The sequence below is a fragment of the Eleginops maclovinus genome, chromosome 20, assembly GCF_036324505.1.
Source record: "Eleginops maclovinus isolate JMC-PN-2008 ecotype Puerto Natales chromosome 20, JC_Emac_rtc_rv5, whole genome shotgun sequence".
Lineage (NCBI taxonomy): Eukaryota > Metazoa > Chordata > Actinopteri > Perciformes > Eleginopidae > Eleginops > Eleginops maclovinus.
This window is the reverse complement of record NC_086368.1, coordinates 21,046,878-21,068,262: the sequence shown is the minus strand read 5'-3', so window position 1 is coordinate 21,068,262 and position 21,385 is coordinate 21,046,878. Positions and strand designations below refer to the sequence as shown.

General features: G+C 42.2%; 1 protein-coding gene across 6 annotated transcripts in view; it reads left to right on the top strand.

Annotated features, from left to right (window-relative positions):
- Positions 1-2,667: 2,667 nt before the first annotated feature.
- The window catches only part of LOC134883217 (calmodulin-binding transcription activator 1-like), a 53,529-nt gene continuing 34,811 nt past the window's right edge, over positions 2,668-21,385 (top strand). For all 6 annotated transcript variants that reach the window (XM_063911488.1, XM_063911487.1, XM_063911491.1 and 3 more), the window contains exons 1-3: positions 2,668-2,787; positions 4,893-4,988; positions 10,168-10,271. In XM_063911488.1, coding sequence (XP_063767558.1) covers positions 2,763-2,787; positions 4,893-4,988; positions 10,168-10,271 — 225 coding nt within the window. In that variant the 5' untranslated portion in view covers positions 2,668-2,762. The remainder of the gene's footprint in view (positions 2,788-4,892; positions 4,989-10,167; positions 10,272-21,385) is intronic.

Here is a 21,385-nt window from a genome sequence, read left to right as displayed (position 1 = left end):
GAGGAGCGGAAGTTAATCTGTCGTCCTCTACTGGTTGTGTTTGAGTTTGAAAATATGTGACATACAGCAAAAAAGTGAAGATTATTGTCTTGTTGTAAAGTACGGTATTGCGTTTGTCAGTAAGTTTAAAAAGAAGTGTTACCTTTCTTTCTTTCTTTCTTTCTTACTCTTAAAACACTCGGTAGTCTATCGTAGGTTCGGCGAAATGCATGTTTACATTTGTAAATTATTTTCTAGTGTTTAGGGGCAATAATAAACTGCCGTTTTGGCCCACTTTATCTGCATTTTGCATATTATTCCAGGAATAATAGTTACACGGTAGCCTACCATCGTGACGATTTTAGGTTATTATGACAATAAGCCCTTCCAATTCAGTTGCAATGCACCTAATGGCCTTATCAAGTGGGTCTACAGTGTACATTGGTGTGCCTTTTTACAAATAAAGTTACAGATAGGATAGATAAATCACCACAATAAAGTTGCCATAATAGGTTGTTTGGGGTTGGGCCCTGGAGCAAAATGTTGCCCATACTGGTCACTCAGTGTCCCGTCTTTAATCTTTGTTGGTATGACCAGTAAAAGCAATACCAAAATGTCAAAAAGCTCTACTTTTAACCCTACAAGTAAAACTGCAGGTTTTAGCCAAATGCACGTATGTATCAAAACTAGTTACTATTAGTACACATTTTCTACCAGTTTAGAAGAATGCAATAGTCGAACGCAACTGAATACTTTACTTTGGTTCTGGTTTCTTTCTACTTCTACTGCACCGTATTTCCAGGAATATTGTTCTGATTCCTATGTAATCTAATTATTAGTTTGTAGAACATGTGTTAACCAAACAGTATATTTCATCATTAAAACCAGCTACAATGTTAAAAAGCTTCTCACATGTAATATGTTTTTCAATTTTTCTACTCTTTTTCATTTCTAATTATGTGCAATGTCTTGTTTTTTTATACTGCTGTAACACATAATTTTACTCCCAATTCGGGATGTATAAGTTATAGCTCATCGTATCTTATTTTAAATACATCAGTAATCATACAAAGACAACTAATTATACAGTTTATCATTTAATTAGCTTATTATTAGTGGTTGCTTTTCCCTAATTATATAAAAAGACCATTCTTAATTGGTAATCAAAACGTATAATTTAGGGCAGTGCTCAAGTAGAAGTACTTTAATACACACTACTACTCAAAATAAGTTTGTTCTATATTTCTTAACATGGCTCTTTTATTTAGTTACATATATTCTACTTGTCTCTCGTTGTTATTCATCTTGCTTGAACTGTGTCATTGCCAGGAGCCTCTGTACAATGCTACGCAAAGCTACGTAGCTGGAGATTTAAAAGCGTAGTTTTTCGTGAAGCCTGTCTTCGGAGAGGATTGTCTCTGTCAAACACAAGGCTTTGGTGCAAAGGCGATATTCTACCCCGCGGCACATAGTGACAATGTGGGTTTGAAACAAGAACACAATGGTCCCGCTTGCAACCCATTATTTAGAAGTGATAGCCTATTATAAAGCGGTAGAAACTTAACTTCCCGTGTGAATATTACTGCAAAGATACATCGATTTCTTGCTGAAGACGAATTATGCAACAAGGGGAGAGGGTGTTGGCGTGGGGAATTCTTGTTTTTCATGTTACTCTGTAAGTTTTCACTTGACCTATCATCACTTCAATTCAATAACTGCTCGGTGTGGTGCGCGCAGACTGTGTAGGCGCGCGTGGAGCTGTCCTTTCAGCACCCCGAGCTTCAGCACCACAGCGAATGACAGCACCCCCAACATATCAAAACACAAGTCTCTTTAAGGCAGTTCAGTTCATTTAGATTCAAGAGGGCTTCGTAATTTATGGCAGGACATGGACGTACATCAGAGTATGTCAATAGTCCACTGGATTTGCATGTGGAGAAATGAGTGTTTGTTTGTGTGTGTAATTCTGTTATTATTTATCCCATTTTGTTTAAATGTATATAGACGCATGCGTTGACATAACAGAACACAACATTATCTGCACATTTAGCTTATTATATATTTTTTTTACATGTATATAGGTTACTTCATTTACATTCATTGCATATTGGTCTTGCAGTATTTTATTTCTACTCGGTTTCTACTTGCATTGTTTTTGAAATTGTTTTAAAATGTGTTTTAGTTGTCTCTGTCTATTATCTTTATGTTGCATAGGAGCCTGGGACTGACGATCAGATTGACAATAAAGCCTTTGAATCTTGAATGTTGTAATGTAATGTGTTGGCCTACGTTGTGTGCGTGTGCGTGTGTGTGTGTGTGTGTGAGAGAGAGAGAGAGAGAGAGAGAGAGAGAGAGAAAAGACGATGATGTGCATGATGATGATGATACTGTGGGAGGCTGTCAAGGTGTCCTCGAATACAGACGTCGTTCAGTGACGTGAGAGGGGAGAGAGAGCGAGGAAGAGTGCGCGTAACCGTCAGGTGGGGGGCGGGACCGTGTGGAACAAACGGAGGGATGGAGAGTTCAGCGAGTCACCATCACGGATCCCCGCTGTCAGTCCTCTTTGGTGCGGACCAATAGTCTCGCTGAACGCGGCAGGCTCGCCCCCCCTCCCCCTTCTTCTCTGCCCCGCCCCCCTCCTTGAGCTGTCCTCTCTGTGCACGCGCGTGGTCCCCCCCACCCCCCTCCACCACCACCACCTCCACCACCACTAGGTCGAGTCGAGGAGGAGGAGGAGGAGGAAGAGGAGGAGGAGGAGGGATGAGGCGCGCGGCGGAGGGGAAATGGCTGCCGAAAACAAGCCGGAAGGTAAGAGAGAAATAACGGGTTTTATTTGAGGTGGCAGAGTCCTGCTATTCGAGGTTCAGTCGAGGCAATGTAGGGACGGAGGCAGAGAGGAGGAGAGAGATAACAGCGGGGCTTTCCCTTTCTTCTAGCCCGTCCCGAAAACACGGACCCTGGTGCTGAACCAGCGGCTGTGTGGAGCACGGTCAACCGACAGCAGATAAATAACGGGGGGAGAGTTGTCCCGTCTATAGGCTGTGAGTGAGTCGGGATAGGGTAGCATTTCACCATCCGACGCTTGCCAGCCTTTCCCCTGAGCAGCTGCTTTATGAGTGCTTTTCAAGCGTTTTGCATAAAAGGGATGTGGATAAGAGACAGTGAGAGTGGTTCACGCTGAAGGAATTCAGATGCTTTCCGTGTGTGTGTGTGTGTGTGTGTGTGTGTGTGTGTGTGTGTGTGTGTGTGTGTGTGTGTGTGTGTGTGTGTGTGTGTGTGTCTCTTCAGGCATAAAATAGACCATTGCATCGTAGATTTCCTTGCCTGACATGCACGCAACCTCCCCAACCAGCTGTGCATTTATTTAGTCACTATCCAGTCTTGGCGTGTGTGTTTATGTTTGTGTTCATTTGATGTGTGCTTATGGTTGCCAAGGCAGTGAAGGTGAGAATCTGGCTGCATTTAGGGAGAGGGGGGGAGGTGTTGTGAGGTGTGTGTGTGTGTGTGTGTGTGTGTGTGTGTGTGTGTGTGTGTGTGTGTGTGTGTGTGTGTGTGTGTGTGTGTGTGTGTGTGTGTCAGTCAGTTTTAGGTCATATCATATAAGAATGTAGTTTACATTTGTAGTCCCTCTGCTAAACTCTCAGGGGTCATTATTGTCACACACACAGCCACCATTTCATTCAGACCCTCCTGAGTGTTTTTCAGTCTTTCATGAATTATTAAAAAGGTGATCAAAATCACCATGGCAATGTCATATCCATCTTGATTCCTAGGTTAATGACATCTCTATTTCTTACTCTGTGTGTTTGACATTTGTTTATAAACATCCCTGGTTTAGTCTGCTCTAAGCATTGTTTTTTTTATTTCTTGCCTGCTAAAAGTAGATCTCACACATTCCCAATAAACACAACAGCTCAATGTGTTGTGGATGACACGCAGTTCCTCATTAACCTAACAGCTAAAATGACACACAGCACTGAAGAGACTTTTATTATAGGACTATTCTTAAATTATTCCTCTGATCTCTTCCTCAGAAAAGTGATACAAAACCTCTCTCCGTTAGAGAGCGATGCTGAGCAGGATTTCTTTAAAGGCCAATTTTTGGATAACTTGAACTACACAAGTAGTGTTTAACATTTGGGAAGCACATATGCGGGTGTACAGCTCTTGAAAGTCAGACACACATACAGAGAAGCGTGCAGGCCGGCATGCAGAGTGCAGCCAGAGGCAAAGGGAAGGCCGTGGGTTGAGAGTCCCGTTGCGTGTAAAGACTCGAACTGTCGATGAGACAGATGGCCCATGGGTAGATCAGCAGGCACTGTACCACATACGTATAAAAACCATCCTCCTGCCTTTACTGTAAATAATAACACAGGCAAACAGACTCACGCATTCACAGTATGACGGCTTTCTGTCCGTTGCCCCTTCTGTGTTATACGCACAGACGATGTAATAATTTATCAGCCTAAGCCATGCTGAATCGAAGCCATATGCATGGCAGGGCAGACAGCAGTACAGCTTCCCACCCCTGGCAGATGTGAGTGGCGCTGATCAGCAGAGTACACCAGTGGGCATGCGAACAATATCCACCATATAGCCTGGAAGACCATCTCCCTGTGCGCTGGTTGGTCTACTTTGTATCATAGCAACAGTGGTCAGGGAAACAGAGAAATGATGAGAGAGAAGAGAAACTAAAGCTTGGTACAAGTTAGTCACACACATGGAGGCAGTGCATCTACTGTGGCCAATCGATCAGGAGACACAATGGAGGCAAGTTAGAGGATCTGAAAATGGATCAGCCCACATGCATATCACTTGGAGTCTTGTTTCCAAGCTTCAGAGGAGAAGGATGAGGAAACCAAAGTCTGGAGCGTCTCCTAAATGCGTTTTTCTCTCTTTTTCTCTCTTTGCAGGATTGAAGAAGATAAGAAATCCAGAGCGAATGGTCAGGATTGCCGTTGGATACACCGGACACACCCCTCCCAAGAGTGACGACACTGACGCCAACAGTAAGAGACACACAAACCCTCTTCACACTCTTTGTGCGTGTGCGCGCACGTTTGTCTGTAGCGCCGGGTGACTCTGGGAGCAAGTATAAAAGCCTTCTGGCAGAATGATGTGATGCAGGAACTGAGGTCTCCTTCTCATCTGCTCTGTAACAGATCACACTTACACACACGCTCACACGTACACAAAACAAACACACACTGTGTCTTTGTGCTGAGACGTCACTCCAATTCAGCTCTGTTACACATTATGTTTATTCATGCATGCCAGAACAGTATTAACGGGCACACACACACACACACACACACACACACACACACACACACACACACACACACACACACACACACACACACACACACACACACACACACACACACACACACACACACATACATACAGTACTGCAGACAGTGAAGGCAGGGCTTACTTTGGCTATCAGTAGTTTATTGTCATACCTAATCTGTACACATGGCATTATGTATCTATAATCCTCAATGGGCCTGGTTAAACTGAAAGTGAGATGGAGTGTGTAATCTGGGGTCGCAGCATGGGTGTGTGTGCATGTGACATCCTGGGCATGTGTGTGATTGCTGCGGTGTGTTCGACGGACTATAAAGGCAATGATTGCTTTGATTGGTTATTGATTTCTGAGGACATGACGCAGATAAATGTCTCTGCCTCGGTGTATAAATGTGTGTGCGTTCGGGGGACAACTTGGAGGAAAAAAAACAAATGTGTGGCGAAGCGGAGGGGCATGCTACTTAGGGAGGTTTTGTTATGGGGGTTATGGATTTAGAGGGGGGAAGCTATGGGAAAACCACGCACATCCCCCAAACCCTTTTCATCTCAAACGGCGCAGATGGCCCCATACCTGCACCCGATCCTCTTCCTGTGTTGAAAGGGAAGACAGCAAACAAGACTGTCACAAAATAGCAAATAAAGAATTTAGAGAAAATCTAAAATAAAACAATGGCATAGAACAGAGAGTTCTGTTTGGGCTGTTTAATACGACTTCCCGAGCCTATCCCTGTCTCCTATCTGTTCTCACGTCCCAGCTGGAGGATTACTGGAGGAAAAGTTTATCAGCAGAATGATAAAATTAGCATGCACGCCCATCTCTCTATCCCTTCCCCCCCCGCCCCCTGCTCTCCCTCTTCCTCCCGTCTCTCCCTCCCTCTTCCTGCACTCTCACTCATCCCATGCTATGCTCCCCCCCCTTTTCTTCTCCCTCCTGCCCTTCCACCCTCCCACACCATCCCTCTATCTAGCTGCTGTGCAATGAGCCTTTCTTTCTGTCACATTAATTTCATTCCGAAAAAGGGGGAAAATGTGAAAATTTCCCCTGACGCCTCCTAATATCAGTAGGGGGAGAGTTAAGAGTTGCATTTGGAGCGTTTTTCTCTCTCTTTACTGAGGATAGTTTTATAATTAACTGACAGCCATCTCACAAGGGCATTGGCTTGTTTCTGTGTTAAATATGGAGATGACAGTTTTATTAGGTAAAATATTCATCAGTCAGAGGCCGCTCTTCTGCGTGATTCCAGTCTAAATTATAGCATTTGATGGGCAACTAAAGCGATGTTTCACTTTGGTCGAACATTTTTCACTTTTTAGCACATATTCCTCTATATGACGTGCCCGAAGTCCCACATTAGCATTCCGACTTTGGACTCCTTTTACTAGATTAGTGAGTGATCTATGTACAGACAGGAATGCGTGGGGTACTGCCAAGGGACTCGCATGAAGCAATGCAGGTATTGAAACGGTTTTATTATTTCAAATATAAATGGGAGCAGCACTGAATTTACATATTTAAATGTGTCTTCCCCGTGTCCCAGGATGCTTCCTTTTCCTGGGTAGCCAGGAACAGAAGAGGAGTTTTTGCCCCGTGTCACACCATGGTATAGCTCCACCGAGAGCCATTTGGAACAGATGGAAAAGACGATTTGCGACAGTACCCAGGCTGAATTATTTAAAACAGGGACGCATTTGCTGGTTCAGGATTGTAAGAAATACAAGATACAACCCTTTGGGGTGTGAAAGCTCATCAGCATTCAACAAATCTGCAAAGTTGATCTTCCATTCCTCGTCAGCAGGGGGGTTAGTGTAAGGAGAGGTTAAGATGACGCTTGTGTCCATGAAGGTGTGCTTTGAAAGGGATTTCGGTACCAAGGTCACTGGTAAAAAAATGCCACTCTGGGACAAATACTGTGATGTCTATTCTTTGATCGGCAGGCGCTGTGTGTGTGTGTGTGTGTGTGTGTGTGTGTGTGTGTGTGTGTGTGTGTGTGTGTGTGTGTGTGTGTGTGTGTGTGTGTGTGTGTGTGTGTGTGTGTGTGTGTGTGTGTGTGTGTGTGTGTGTCTGTTTGCATGTTTGAGCGTGTGTGTGCCAGTGTTTATGTGTGTGCCTACGCATGTGTGACGGGCTTGTTTGATGTGGTGGTTCTGGTACATTTCAAAGGCGAGGCTCTGATGAGAATTCTTCAGAACAGCAGGGGGAGGGGAGGGGGTTATAGCCAGGAGGGGTGGGGTTTAAACGCTGATTGGCATTCATAGCAGAGCGGCTGGAGTGCTGCTAAAAAAGAAATTAGGCTTTAACTAAGCTGCACCATTCAGCTGTTTAACTAAGCTGCTGCACCGTTCAGCTGTTTGAAATTTTGTCTTCTCAGGCCTTCTATTAATAAATGCATAATTGATTAGGGGGAGCATACGTGCCTGAACACACTTTCTACTGACACAAACACACACATGCTCAGACATCGATGAGCACACACACACAGACCCCACTCCTGTCCTGTTACTCTCCCTATTTACCTTACCTTGTTCTATATCTTGTCCTTGCAAGATTCGTAGTTTCTAAATCTCCCCCCGCGCGCTCTCTCTCTCTCTCTCTCTCTCCTTAAGTTCCTTTTTTCTTCATTAACTGCCTCTCTCTGTCTCCCACTCTGACCCTCCCACCCCACCTATCTCTCTTTTTTTCTCTCCGCTCTGTCGTGTGCCCTCAGGTAGAGTATAATTCCTATCTTCCCAGGGGAGTCATGAATGGACGCCCTCTACTCAAATGCTTATCAATAACCTTTGAGTGCTTGCTCTCTTTGACTTCTGAGCGGCACACCCGTTGGGCACACACTCACAAACAGGCACACACACACACACACACACACACACACACACATACACTCACCAGGGGCTCTATCTTTGTGCTGTGTGTTGGTGAAGTAGTACCTTCCTGAGGCGCAGAGGGATTTCTTTTTTTCCTTACCTGCAACTATTCAGTGTTTTATGTGATTCCCCGCGGTCCGCAGTGGGAGGAGAGGCGCAGTAGGGGCAGTTTGCCCTGGTAATCCATCCGACTGTATAGCTTTGGTAGTGAAACACACTTTCAATAATAAAAAAACATAATGATAAACTATATTTGTGTAGCAGATTTTTAAATAAAAGTCAAATAAATTTGAAAACACTAGAGGTTTTTGAGAGAGGAAAAAACTGTATTTGGCTAAATAGGGGATATTTGTTTTTTAGAATATTTTTCTTTAAAAAAAAAAAGTCAAATAAATTTGAAAGTGCGTCACAGTAACACATCAAAACAGAAGCAAAAGCCGACTGCCAAAAAAACAGATCAGAATAAAACTTCATAAACATTCAATGAAAGATCCTTAAAGTCTCGCTAAAATTAAACAAACTCATATTATTCATGTTTTGCTGTTCAGTGAGATATACTTCTACCAGTTATCACATTGCATAACATTGACACATTTTCTTTATTGTTGTCATTCTCAACAACAATCTGTAATTGCTTAACAAATTCCTTGAACGTCTGGACACTGTGGTGTTGAGACTGTTACACACAGAAGTCAAAAGTACATTTATTTAAGGCTGTATTCAGCTGCGGATTTCGTGCTCCAGTGAGTATTTACTGCAGCAGGACGGTGTGTGTAGTATTCACTTAAAGTAACCTGCTGTACCTATCATCATGGTAATGAAGAAACATGTCACCCAGCGCTCACTGATGTGAAAACGAACTGTTTTGGGACAACAATAGAGGTTTATGATAGAGGAATACACTGTATTTGTATAACTAATAATAATAATAATAATAAAGCTTTATTTATATAGCGCTTTCATACATGCTATTAAAACTGTTTCATAAATTATACTAATGAAAAACCCTTTAAGATCAATATAAAAGTAGGTAAATAATAAAGACTAAAAGACCATTTAAGAGGAATGTGTCGGTAATCTAAAACTAATCTAATCTGATCTGTTATTTTAGGTAATAATGCAGACAGAGTCAAGGTTACCAATTTATGTTTAGCGTTAGGATCTAGATTTTCTTGGCACAAAAACATGAAGCTCCCAGAAATATCAGAATCCACAAATATGATTTAAACTTTCTGTAGAAGCATTTTGGCTGCTGTATATTTGTACTCAATCTCCAGCTTCTGTAACGGAAGATGTGTTTCCTCTCAGGAGGGGCTAGCCTTGAGTCTCTACTCCCATTACCAAACTTTCTGTGTAACACTGTGGGGAGAGCATTGCTTTTAAAGGGGATAAAAGATGCCCATGTGATTGGCCATGATTGCTACCAACCCCATATGCACTGATAATGTATGATAATGGATTCTTCCTAATCCCAATCTTTGCCACAGGTGTGCTGTGCAACTCCACCTGCCATCCAAAAATAAATGCACCGCCGCTCCCTCTGCGCACCGCACACTTAATTATTGTTTGTACCCTAAAGAGCCAACCCTCCTTCTCTTATATCACTGTGAATCACCCTTAAATGACTAAGACATACATGTTATCCTGTTCCTGCATTAGGAATAACGTACTTAGTGAAATCATTTCACTGCTATGTCCAAAAGTCTCAGCTATATTTTTTATGAAACGGAAATCCCAGCAAGTAATCACAAATTAATTACTGGACTGAGCGTATGTCCTTCATAGTCATGAACTAGTCTTTGTGCATATGCACTTGCCTAAGGCCCAGCCATTAAACTGTTACACAATAAAAGTGTTATGATTTTATTCATCCGGATTCCAGAGAAGCTGCTTTTTTTATTGCTATTCTCCTCACACAATGCTTCTGTGTCTGATGAGAAATTCCTCTCCTCTTCCCACTCATCCCTCATTTATCTTCCTTTATCGTCACCTCCCTCACCTCCCCTTCTGCTGCAGATGAGCCCGGCCAGTTGAAGATCTACCTTCCTAAGAAGCTTCTGGAGTGTCTGCCCAAATGTTCCTCTCTGCCCAAAGAGCGCCATCGCTGGAACACCAACGAGGTGAGACTTAGACACACTCGAGAGGGAAATATCTGTGACAATGAGATGAACTCACTGCTGGTGACTCATCTCCAGCTAATGTCACATCCAGAGATGAAGAGGAGGTAAACAAACACAATGGCAGATTTTCATTATGGGACCCTAAAACTGTGACACTAGGAAATAAAAAACAGCAACCTGTGCTCATAGAAAGAAAATCCCACTGAATATACTTTCCATTTGGTGTGTTGCTGTCTGTTCCACTTTGTAATCCAAACAACCCTGGGTTAAGGCGTAGAAATCAGGGACTCCTGGGTCTAAAACTATATACGGCTTAGAGGCTTAGAAATGAGAAACGAGACTGCAGATTGAATGTTTCCACTTCTGAGTGGCACCGGGTTCAAACAGCCCTATGGTCAGTAGCATATAGATTGCTATCTGAGCCTAACATTGTTGCTATGCAACCATAGAAAGCTGTTACATTTGTGGCACAGTTTTGCTCATAGTTTTGCTGCTTTTTGTTATGTGTGAAAATGATGCTCTAGTTACATTGTGTAATGTTGTCCTACAAAACAAAAAACCGAGGGAAAAAATGGAAAGGCGTCTGTGAGGTATAAACAACAGAAGCAGTGACCAGGCACCCGGAGGAGTTCATCATAAAGAGAACCTTAAGTAACTTAAGGGCTTTTTGCACTTCACTATATTTAATGTTATCACATTTCAGAAGTTTTAGTATGCTTTGACTGTTGTTGATTTCAAACAAACCGCTCATTAACAAAGTCTGTTCTGGGCCCAAATTAGCATCTATTTGCAGCATGAACAATAGATAACTTAAAGTGTGCTTCTGGCCAAGAGGCTCAGTGTAAAATGAAGCCAAATTAGGTTGGGACAAGTCTTTATTCATGGCCAAAGATAACCCCGAGCAAAACATTTGGGGTGTGAAAAGCTTTCACATGTTGTTCCAGACTTAAGCTGTTAGCTCAGGGAAGTGTTTGATGGGTGGAAATGGATGCAGGCATTTATCGCCAATAGCTCCTTGTTTATGCATCGCACAGCTCACCACTGGTGGTTAGCTCCATCCATTGTGATGTTGTTGGCCTCTGCTGAGACATTTTCTCCATGTGCAGGCTGTGCACTCCATTATGGATGTGTGTTTGTGTGTTTGTGTTATTGATTACCAAGTCCAGCATTATTATGCAATGCAAAGCTGATTTGGCCTGTGGTTTTTCTCTCAGGAAAGTCATTACATTTTTCATGCAATCCATCTCAATGAAGGTCATACTGGGAGTTAAGCACGGCGCCTACTGAATAGTGAATAGGCAGTGTGTGTGAGTGAGTGAGTGAGTGAATTTGTGTGTGTGTGTGTGTGTGTACGGTTCAGAACAACGTGACCGCTACCGGTTAGGGACTCTCACACATCAAGCTAACCAAGAGCAATTGTGCACAAGGCGCGGGGAGTAGACCTTGTTGCTGCCACCTCTCCTGCCCTCTGCCTCTCTCCCTCCATCTGTCTCCCTTCCAACTCACCATCTCGTCCCCTCTATCTTTATCTTTCATTTCCTCTTCCCCCCCACCCTCTGTCTCTCGTTCCCTCTCCACATTGCACTCTCTCTCTGATGAGGAGGTGCAGGCTCAGTTCAGAGGGAGGTTGGGTGTCCCTCAGCGGATTCCTTCAAAGCTCTTCTTCCACCCAGGCATAAAGTTTGCTGCATACTTAAACACTCCATTGTGTCTGCTGCTCCTCCAGCTTGATGCTTTCACAGGGAGAACCGTTTGTATGCTCGCTGTGCGTCGAGTGCATGTATGTTTTTCAGTCTAAGTCTGTGTTTGTTGGTGTCTGATATGCACAGCTCCAGATTATTTTAAAGCTGCTGCAACCAAAGAATTTTCTTTTCCACTACATATGTTGATTTGGTACCACTTTACAATAAGAATACCCTTAAAAAGTGTTTACGAATAGTTTGTAATTCATTTATTAATTAGGTTGTGAACACTTTATAAATCATTAATACGCTTTAATAAGACAAGAGATAAACAAAACATCAAGATGGATGGGGGGAGAGTCAACTCGGTGAACAACAGATACCGAGGATGTCGGCTGATGAAGAAGACGAAGTAAGTTAGGTAGCCAATAGAAGGCTTAGTCATCTTGCCAAATAGTGAGCCTGTGTTGATGTATGAAAACTAGAACTGGTTTACAAATGGTTCTTAATGATTAATAAAGTGTTTACAACCTAATTATAAAACCTTTATGAATCTTTTATAAGAGTGGTCTGATTGTAAAGTGGTACCGTTGATTTTTATCTGTCCGCGCACATTGCAAGGCGTATAGTTTTCATCAGCGGCATTTATTGAGAACATTGTCGGTCATCACATTTTAGACACATAGGGTGGGTAGCTCCACAGTGGATTGTGGCCTAACACAATTTTATATGTCGGATTCCCAGACAAATCGGCCAACAGCTGTCGAGTCAGCTGTCAAATTTGAAGCTTTCAATTTATTTATTCAGTCGCGTCCCCTCAATGTGTGTGTGTTTGTTTGTGTTCGAATCTAATATCGTTCTGGTTTAGATGTTGCTCATGAAATGTGGTGAATGTGTTACCGGGCAAATGGTGTGTTGAAGACGCCCTGTAATTATTCGGTGTGTGGACACACTTCTGTGTCTGCATTTGGACGTGCGTGTGCTACATTTGTGCCGTCGTGGGTTTCCATATAATTCATCATTTCCATACGCATAAGGAATACAAAAATTGGTATTGTGTTTCCTCATCCTCAGTGTTGTCTGCATGCAGAATTGGGATCATCTTTAGTGTGTGAGTGTGTGTGTGAGAGAGTGTGAAAGATAAAGAGATTACAGTTCTGTGTTTGGATGCCTCTGATTAAGTCTGACCAGTCTTCATCTGATGTGTCCTTATTTTCACCTTTTCCTTGGCATGCATACGTCTCGACTGTGTGTGGGAATCTGTGCGTGTGTGTGTGCGAGCGTCCGTTTGTTTTCTCGCCCGTGTGCGCGATTGCATATGATCCTCTGATCTCTGTTTTGTCACGCATGGCTCCCCCCCCCGACACCTTGGCCTCCCACGAGCACTGAGCTGTGACCCCATACATTTTTTACCCCATCTCCTCCTCCTCTCTGTCCTTTCCTCTCTTCCTTTCCTCTCTTCCTGCCTCCCTCTCTCTCTCTTTCTCTCTCTTTTGTGTATCTACTGATGTGTGAAATTATTCTGGGATGGAGGGATGGATTCCTCCCTGAAGGGCTGAGCGGAGGCGTGAGCCTTTTGTTCAATAATAGATTGGGGGTGTATGTGTATCTGTCCATCGTAATAGACTATAGACTAGTTTTAGATAACAAACCACACTCAGGTGGACAGGCTGATGCTCCAGCCTTTTTTACCCTTCCATCATGAAAGACAGAAATGGAAGCTATCAAACTTTTTCACATGAAGACAAAGGCCAACTTTGGAGTCTGGTCCTGCGTCTCACACTCATGAAAAGAAATGATTACTCTTGTGAGGACTCTCGACATCCATACTTATATTTTAAGAATCAAACCTGAGTAGAATACTGAGTAAAACTCCCTTTGGAAAGCTTAAAATTAAAACTATGAAACACGCACTGTGCGACTGTGCAGCACGTTTTAAAGGCTTCTACTTTAGAGCAGCTCCCCCACTACGTTTCAAATGATGCAACTGTCAAACGGGTCGGCGCAGACTTCAGTACATCACACGGGCGACAGCCGTCTGTGCCACAATGCCTCTGCGTGTGAGACTGCTCCACATGTCGCTCCGCTGTACGGGCGCAGAAGGCAAGCGTTAGAAGATGGCATTATTCTGGTGTTAATGCTATGAAATAGTACGATATGAAACAAGCAGGGTTATATTGCAGAGCGCCACTCTCATCATGCAGTAATGTGTTCATTGTGAAAGGAGCTCACGTCTCTCTGTGTCACCGCATGACGCTGACATGATTGCTGGGATGAAAAGCAGATCAAAAAAGATATACATTTTAGACCCCTGCCCATCTGCCTTCTGAGTGTGTGTGTGTGTGTGTGTGTGTGTGTGTGTGTGTGTGTGTGTGTGTGTGTGTGTGTGTGTGTGTTTGCATCAAGGGTATGAGTTGCCATGGTAACAGATTGGGTGTGTGCGTGCATGCTCCTGTTAATGGTATGATCGATGTTGCATGTTTGACACAAACGCTGTTCGTGATTGTTCGGTACATCGAAGGTGAAAAGAGAGTTTTCGCTGCGTCTGCTTGCAATGCCAAACATGTACAAAATCAAAATTGGTGAAGGCCAAAAAAAATGTTAAAGAAAGCACTCACACTCACCTGTGTGTGCTGAGGCGCCTGAGCTCCATTTCCCAGCCCAAACAAAGCTCTGTGTGCATCTGTGAGTGTTCCTGAGTGTGTGTGCATGTTTAATTTATTATTCATGTCATCATTGTTGTTTGTGAGCCATTAAATAGATACATTGGATTAAAAATGCATGTATTGTATTCCTTTTCATAACGATATTTCCCATTTCTCTCCCTGTAGAACATGAGGCAGGAGAAATGTCTGCGGGAAAGTTACACAGGAGGGGAGGGCCGTTAAATGTCAGCTCCTAGACTATGTGAAAAAATACTATGGATCCATTTATGGGAACCCAGAGTGATACAGTTAGCAGACAGCCAGTTCCAGGCCTCTGTGCTCAATTTATACTGTGGCGAAGGGTGCCCTTGATTTATGAGTTTGATGTTTGAATTGCTAATGTCCAGCTCACACTGGCATGGGGCCGGGGGAGGCTGACACTCTCCATTTTGTCTGCCGTGTCAGAACAAAGACAAAAGTAGCACGCCTTTGAAAACTTACTCCAAGTTTCCTTTTTTCTAATAAAATGGGTGTGCCCCGACGCTTGTGCATTTGTTAGATAACATGTTCGCCAGAGACTCGGTGTATCCGTGTCAGTGTGTGTGTCCCAGAGCTCGCCCATGGCTGTAACCTCTTCAGTTGACATTGAGCTCTGTGCTGTTGCCGTTTACCAGAGTAAAGCGTGGTTTAATGAGGGGGCAAAGAAGCCAACACTCACACGAGTTTACACACGCCTTCACACATGTTTCTGTTGTATACATACACACACACACACACACACACACACACACACACACACACACACACACACACACACACACACACACACACACACACACACAATACTAAAGGGGTCTTACGCATATCCTTGTGTGTGATTCCTATTCTTTTATTTTTAATCATTCCTCTGTCTTTTGGGTTGAGAGATATTTTATGTTTGGAGAGCGCCAAGTTATAATCACTAATTAGTCCTCCAGGCTCTCTTTCTCCCTCTCTCCCTCTCTTTATCTCCTCCTCTTTGTCTATCTCTCCATCTCTCTCTTTCTCTCTCTCTCTCTCTTCTCTCTCTCTCTCTCTCTCTCTCTCTCTCTGAGCCAAGCGTAGCCCAATTAACACCCAATGTCATTTTGTGTCTGCTGTGACTTCCATTTCCGCTCGAACTCCAGACCTCCGTACTGTCCCCCTGACCACACTGTGCAATATGAACCCAATGTGCAGCAATGCAAAGAATTAATTAGATTCTCTCTATTCATGAATGTAATTTCCATCTCGAAAACATGTAATTATCCAGCGAGCTTTTCATTTGCAGAGGGGCTATACATGGTAAATTGGACATGTGCGTGGATGCTGCACAGATTGTTGGCGGGTCAGGTTTCCAGCTGGTTTCAGTCATGCAGATGTTTCACCATGCACAAGTTCACAAAGGAGCTGAGATTAACCCCGGTTTTACAAGTCTAGTCAGGGAAAGCCAGGTGTCTGTTGCCTCTCCTCTCTCCTCCTCTCCTCTCTCTTCCAACTGGAAGTCCCACATTTTCATCCTGTTCTATTTTCTCCGAGCCGCACAGACCCACTATTTATCTTGCCCACTATAATTTGACACAAAATATTGTTAACTGGAGACACAGAAATATATTAAACAGTGGGAATGTGTGACTGTGAGCGTGGCAGTGCTGTGTGTGTGCCTCAGCCTGTTAGTGTGTGCCTGCCTGTGTGTGTGTGTGTGTGTGTGTGTGTGTGTGTGTGTGTGTGTGTGTGTGTGTGTGTGTGTGTGTGTGTGTGTGTGTGTGTGTGTGTGTGTCTCTGTGAGTGTGTGTGTGTGTGTGTGTGTGTGTGTTTGTGTGTGTGTATGTGTGTGTGTGTGTGTGTGTGTGTGTCTGTGTCTGTGTTTGAGTGTGTCTTTGCGTTTTAACTTCCAAACCCAACCAAAACGAACTGAATGACCAGCAGTGTCTGCTGTAATAAGGAGCCAGGCTGTGCAGTGAAGACAATACTTTTTGTATCCTTAAATGTCCCCACATAAAACCTCTGTAATATCAGAGTCCTGTGTAAATTAGATTTAATTCATTGGAGACAGATAAAGCATTAAAATGTGTATGTGCACACACACACACACACACACACACACACACACACACACACACACACACACACACACACACACACACACACACACACACACACACACACACACATATGGTCTTTGTACTTATTCTCTGAGTGCTTGTACTGCATGTGTAGAGCAAGATAACTTTATAACGTATTTAACTTTGATAACTTTTTACTCCGCAGGCTTTGTGAGGAGTCAAATATATTGTACAGTAGCACAAGGCAATTTTGCATGTTTACATCCCCAAATAACAGCGAGATGTCAACAAAACATCAGGCTGTAAATCAAGCACCACGGGGCCCTTTTGGGTTTGATGAAGTTTTCTTGGCATCTTCATTTTCTGACTTAATAATATCTGGAGCTTAGAGACTTGTAAAAATTATATGCCTCTCTGATGACTTCAGAAAATATTATACATTTCATACCCTGCGCTTTTGTTTTATGAAGGTTTCCGCACATGCTTGTTATTTTAAAGCGAACAATTGAAGTCCAACAAAAATTATTTGTAGGTTTTGGATAAATATATGAAGGGGCCCCCCAATAGTAGCTACATGAGCTAAAGGGGATATAATAAAGACAAAACAATAATATATGTGGAATCCCTTCTCACAATATTTATGCAATTGTTTAATTACATTCTGGCTGTGTATTTATATAGTCTTAAGGTCTAAAACCACAGGTAGCACAACTTTGATGCAAGTTTTTTTTACAACTATTTAGCAATATCCTACTGTCAAATAAATACAATTGTGTTTCTTTGTTGTGCATCATTGTGTGTATATACTGTATAAAATCTCTCTCTAAATGTCAGCCCGACAACAAAACTGTGCTATACACCCTAACATATTGATCTGTAATTTGAGCATCGTAACCTCAACAAGTATTCAGTGTGCATTTCACCGGTTTCATTTCTGCAATGATAGCATTTATCTATTTTATATTTCATGTGTTTTCTTCTCTTTTTGCTGTTGCTTGCATAATGTTGATTCAGTCTCTACAGAGTTTTTACACATTGCATCCTGACACGGAATATAAATATTATGGCTCTCTTATTTCTGGTAGAAAAAATAATGTTATATGTTTGAAGTGAGAAAAAACACTAAACTGCACAAATATTTGTGATGTAATCTACCCATGGGTTTTCCGTCCAAAGTTTCCACTTTGAATTTCACCCGCAGCATTATTAGCAGCATGGCTAATCCAGGAAGTTAGTAAACATTTTAACAAGACACAAAAATGGAAGTTGGATTTGTGCAAAAGTATTTATTTAATTTGAAAGCGATCAAACTTCACAGACCTATTGGCAAAGGGGCTACAAAAATGTCTCAGACTACATTAGTTTGTGTTGCATAAAGTTGCTGTGAGGTCAAATGTTTGGTTTTGTTGATAAAGCATCCCACCAAAGGCTACTTGCAGGCTGCGGCTAATTTTTTGGATTAAAACTGGTCAAATTATGCGGTCCTTTAGTTGCAAAATCACAGTCATTTGTTGTTGAGCAAAAATACAATAACATCAGCTTCCCTTGCTATTTCAAACCGCTTTGAGTTCCCTTCACTTGTTATCAATTCACTCTGTACATTTGATGTGTATATTGGGAGAAGTACGATTTGAATATTTAGCCGTAAACTTGAAATATAAAGCACAGAGTTTGTTAATGTGTAACATTAGCATATCTCAAGGTAAATCTGTTAATCTCTGTGTTTCCTCGCTAATGAGTTGAGAATTCATATTATCATGCAGATCTCCTGCCGTGTTTATTGCACAATGTAAGCAGTATTTATCAAATGCTATTTGGCCTCATGGAGTTTCACGATTAAAAACGTTCATTTTGAAGCAGGGTAGCTTATATTCACATGTTTTTATATCTGGATGTAGGTGCATGAAATGCTCCTGGGACATAATGATAATTTAAAGTACATCCCATCTGTCTTTAAAAGCCATAAAATCTCTTCAAAATGCCTCAAACCTCATTCAGTAATTACACTACAATGCAGGTCAAATGTGCAAGTATGCACAATTTTAACTTTACCCATTTTTCTGGTCTTTATATTTGATTAAATTGGGTCCCCCATGTCTCAACGATCTCCGTTTATTACAAGAACTTTGCAAAAGGAGTAAATTGCTCCGCCTCTAATATCCCCACAAAAAGCATATAGTAAGAGAACTGCGGGTCTCATGACGCTGTGGCTATCGCTTTGCACTAACATTATCCTGGAAATGTACACATTCACAAGATTTACCCTGGGACATGTATACATTTACTGGTAAATATACCGTTTCTCCGCACTTACCGTTATAGAAATAGGGTGAAACACTGTGCAGTGTGTTTTTTTTTGTGTGTGTGTGTGTGTGTGTGTGTGTGTGTGTGTGTGTGTGTGTGTGTGTGTGTGTGTTGCATTCTGCTCTGGGGACCACAGTGTGTGTCCAGTGTTCTTCCTCTCAAACTGCATCTCTATCCAGTGGCACCACGTCTCCCTGTCTCTTTCCTCTATTTGTTCTTCCCTCCTGCTGATGTATGGAATGTCTACTCTCATATGGAGTGGGTTTGTAAAAGTCACAGTAATCAAATTTCCCTGATTCCTGGAGGATTAAACAAGGTGGCATTTATGTGAGTGTGTGTGTTCGTTCTCTGTGCATACACAATATTAGCTGTGTGTGTACTAAGTTGTGTGTTGTCATGCGGCTGTGCCATTAGTCTCTAAAACCAGCTCTGCTGTAATAAATCATCCATCATCTTGTAGTCGAAGGAGGGAACTTTATAAGGGACACTGATAACGCATTTGCATACTGACAGTGCATATATTTAATTGTTTGAATGTACAGTATGAAGCAGGGGGTGATAAAGACCTTATATGAAATGGAGCATCTACATTTTTTGTGACAGAGATTGAGAATAGTGTTCGTTTCACGCCTTTTGGTGTTGTACAGTAACGGTTTTACGTTCAGATTCCTGTAAAATTCATCTGTAATACAAATATGAGCACTGAAAAAACTGAAATCTTTATTTTAATTACATTTATTATGTCAACAGTTTTGCCATAACTATATTAGGTTAGTTGAAAGCAATTATATCAAGTTTAAATACAAAATATTAGGTTCAACTCAATATTATTGCTCTTAACTAACCTAATATAGTTATGTGAAATCTGTTGACATAATACATTTAATCAAAGTCAACATTGATTTTTTTCAGTGTGATTGTCATTCAGTGGCAGCCCCTCCCTCCAGCTAACAGGGAAAACATGGCAGCAGCAAGGTCTCCCAGCCCAGGAATGAGTATTACCTAGTGTTAAGCCTAACTGCATAATTGCCTCTTGTTGGCAGCACGTGTGTCTGGCAGGGTGTTAGCATATGTAGCATGCCAGCTCGCAAGTCCTAGCATTGTCCAATCCCGAACATCAGCCTCACTGCCTCCGTGCACGCTCTGTACGCTCCAAGGTGTCATTGCATGTTGGAAGTAGAACGTCACAGTCCATTACAGTTCATATGAGGTGGAAAGTTAGCAGAACAGCCCCGCAGGCAGTGACTGATGTCTGTCTCCTCCTCAATCTCTAAAAGTGCATTAAATTAGAGCGATTATTAAATGGCTTCACGAGAACAATGTACATTTAATGGATGAAAACAAACCAAATTTAATGAAAGGAAATGCATCCTGAAGGTTATGATAGTTTCCATAGGCAACGATAATACGAATGGAAATTGCTGCTATGAAACCTAAACGGCTGAATATGTTTCTCATCTCCCGTTGTTATTTATTTATAAAGTTACATTATATGGAAGTTTAAAGATAGCTTATACACCTTGAGCGCCCACTGCATGAGTCACAGTGCTTGAAGAGATGACTCCGGGCTCTACCTTATGCAGTGCATCACCACTGTAAATATCCTGTAGGCACAGTGAAGAGGAGCCCCTTTGGATGAATTGATACACTAAACCCTACACTTATAAACTATTAATGGCATAAAATATGACCATCAGAAACGATCCCTTATATCATCTGTATTATGTTAGGAATGCATGAGAACAGTCCGTCCTTGACGCAGTGAGCTTCACTCAAGCGAAAGTAATGGAGGAATTTTAAGATGGATCCGTCCACATCAAGCTGAAGTCCAAACGAAACAACTACATCCTTTATATTTTACCACAAGATGTAATAAAGGAGTTCCAGGCACTGCTAACATTGTGCTGACTCCTGATTTGTGGTCATGGCTGTTCAAGTCAACAAGAAAATGAGTAAACCGCTCCTGAGATTTAAAAAATAATGATAAAAAAATCATGTGTATCACGTGCAGAAGCAGTTAAAGTGAATTCTGCGGAGAAGTGGTACAATTAGATTCACTATATGTTTTCGGATGCTTGTGGTGCTGTTTAAGTGTGTGTAATCAATGGCAGTTGGCACATTATTTTGTAAGCTTTAAAACTTTTTTATTTTATTTATCAAGTGCAGAATACTCAGTCACTCCCTGACTCCCTAAAGCTCAAGCTGGCCATCATCAGAATTGGGAATGCATTTGGGAGTCCTTTATTAAACCATGTGAAAGGTATATCACATTTTGCAATACCCTGAAAGAGTGAGTGCATGGCCCATAATAACAAGTCTATTCAGGTCTACAGCCCAGGGCTTCGTCCCAGGCAGAGACAGATCAAACTGCACAACATTGGCAGCCAGTCACCGCGGCC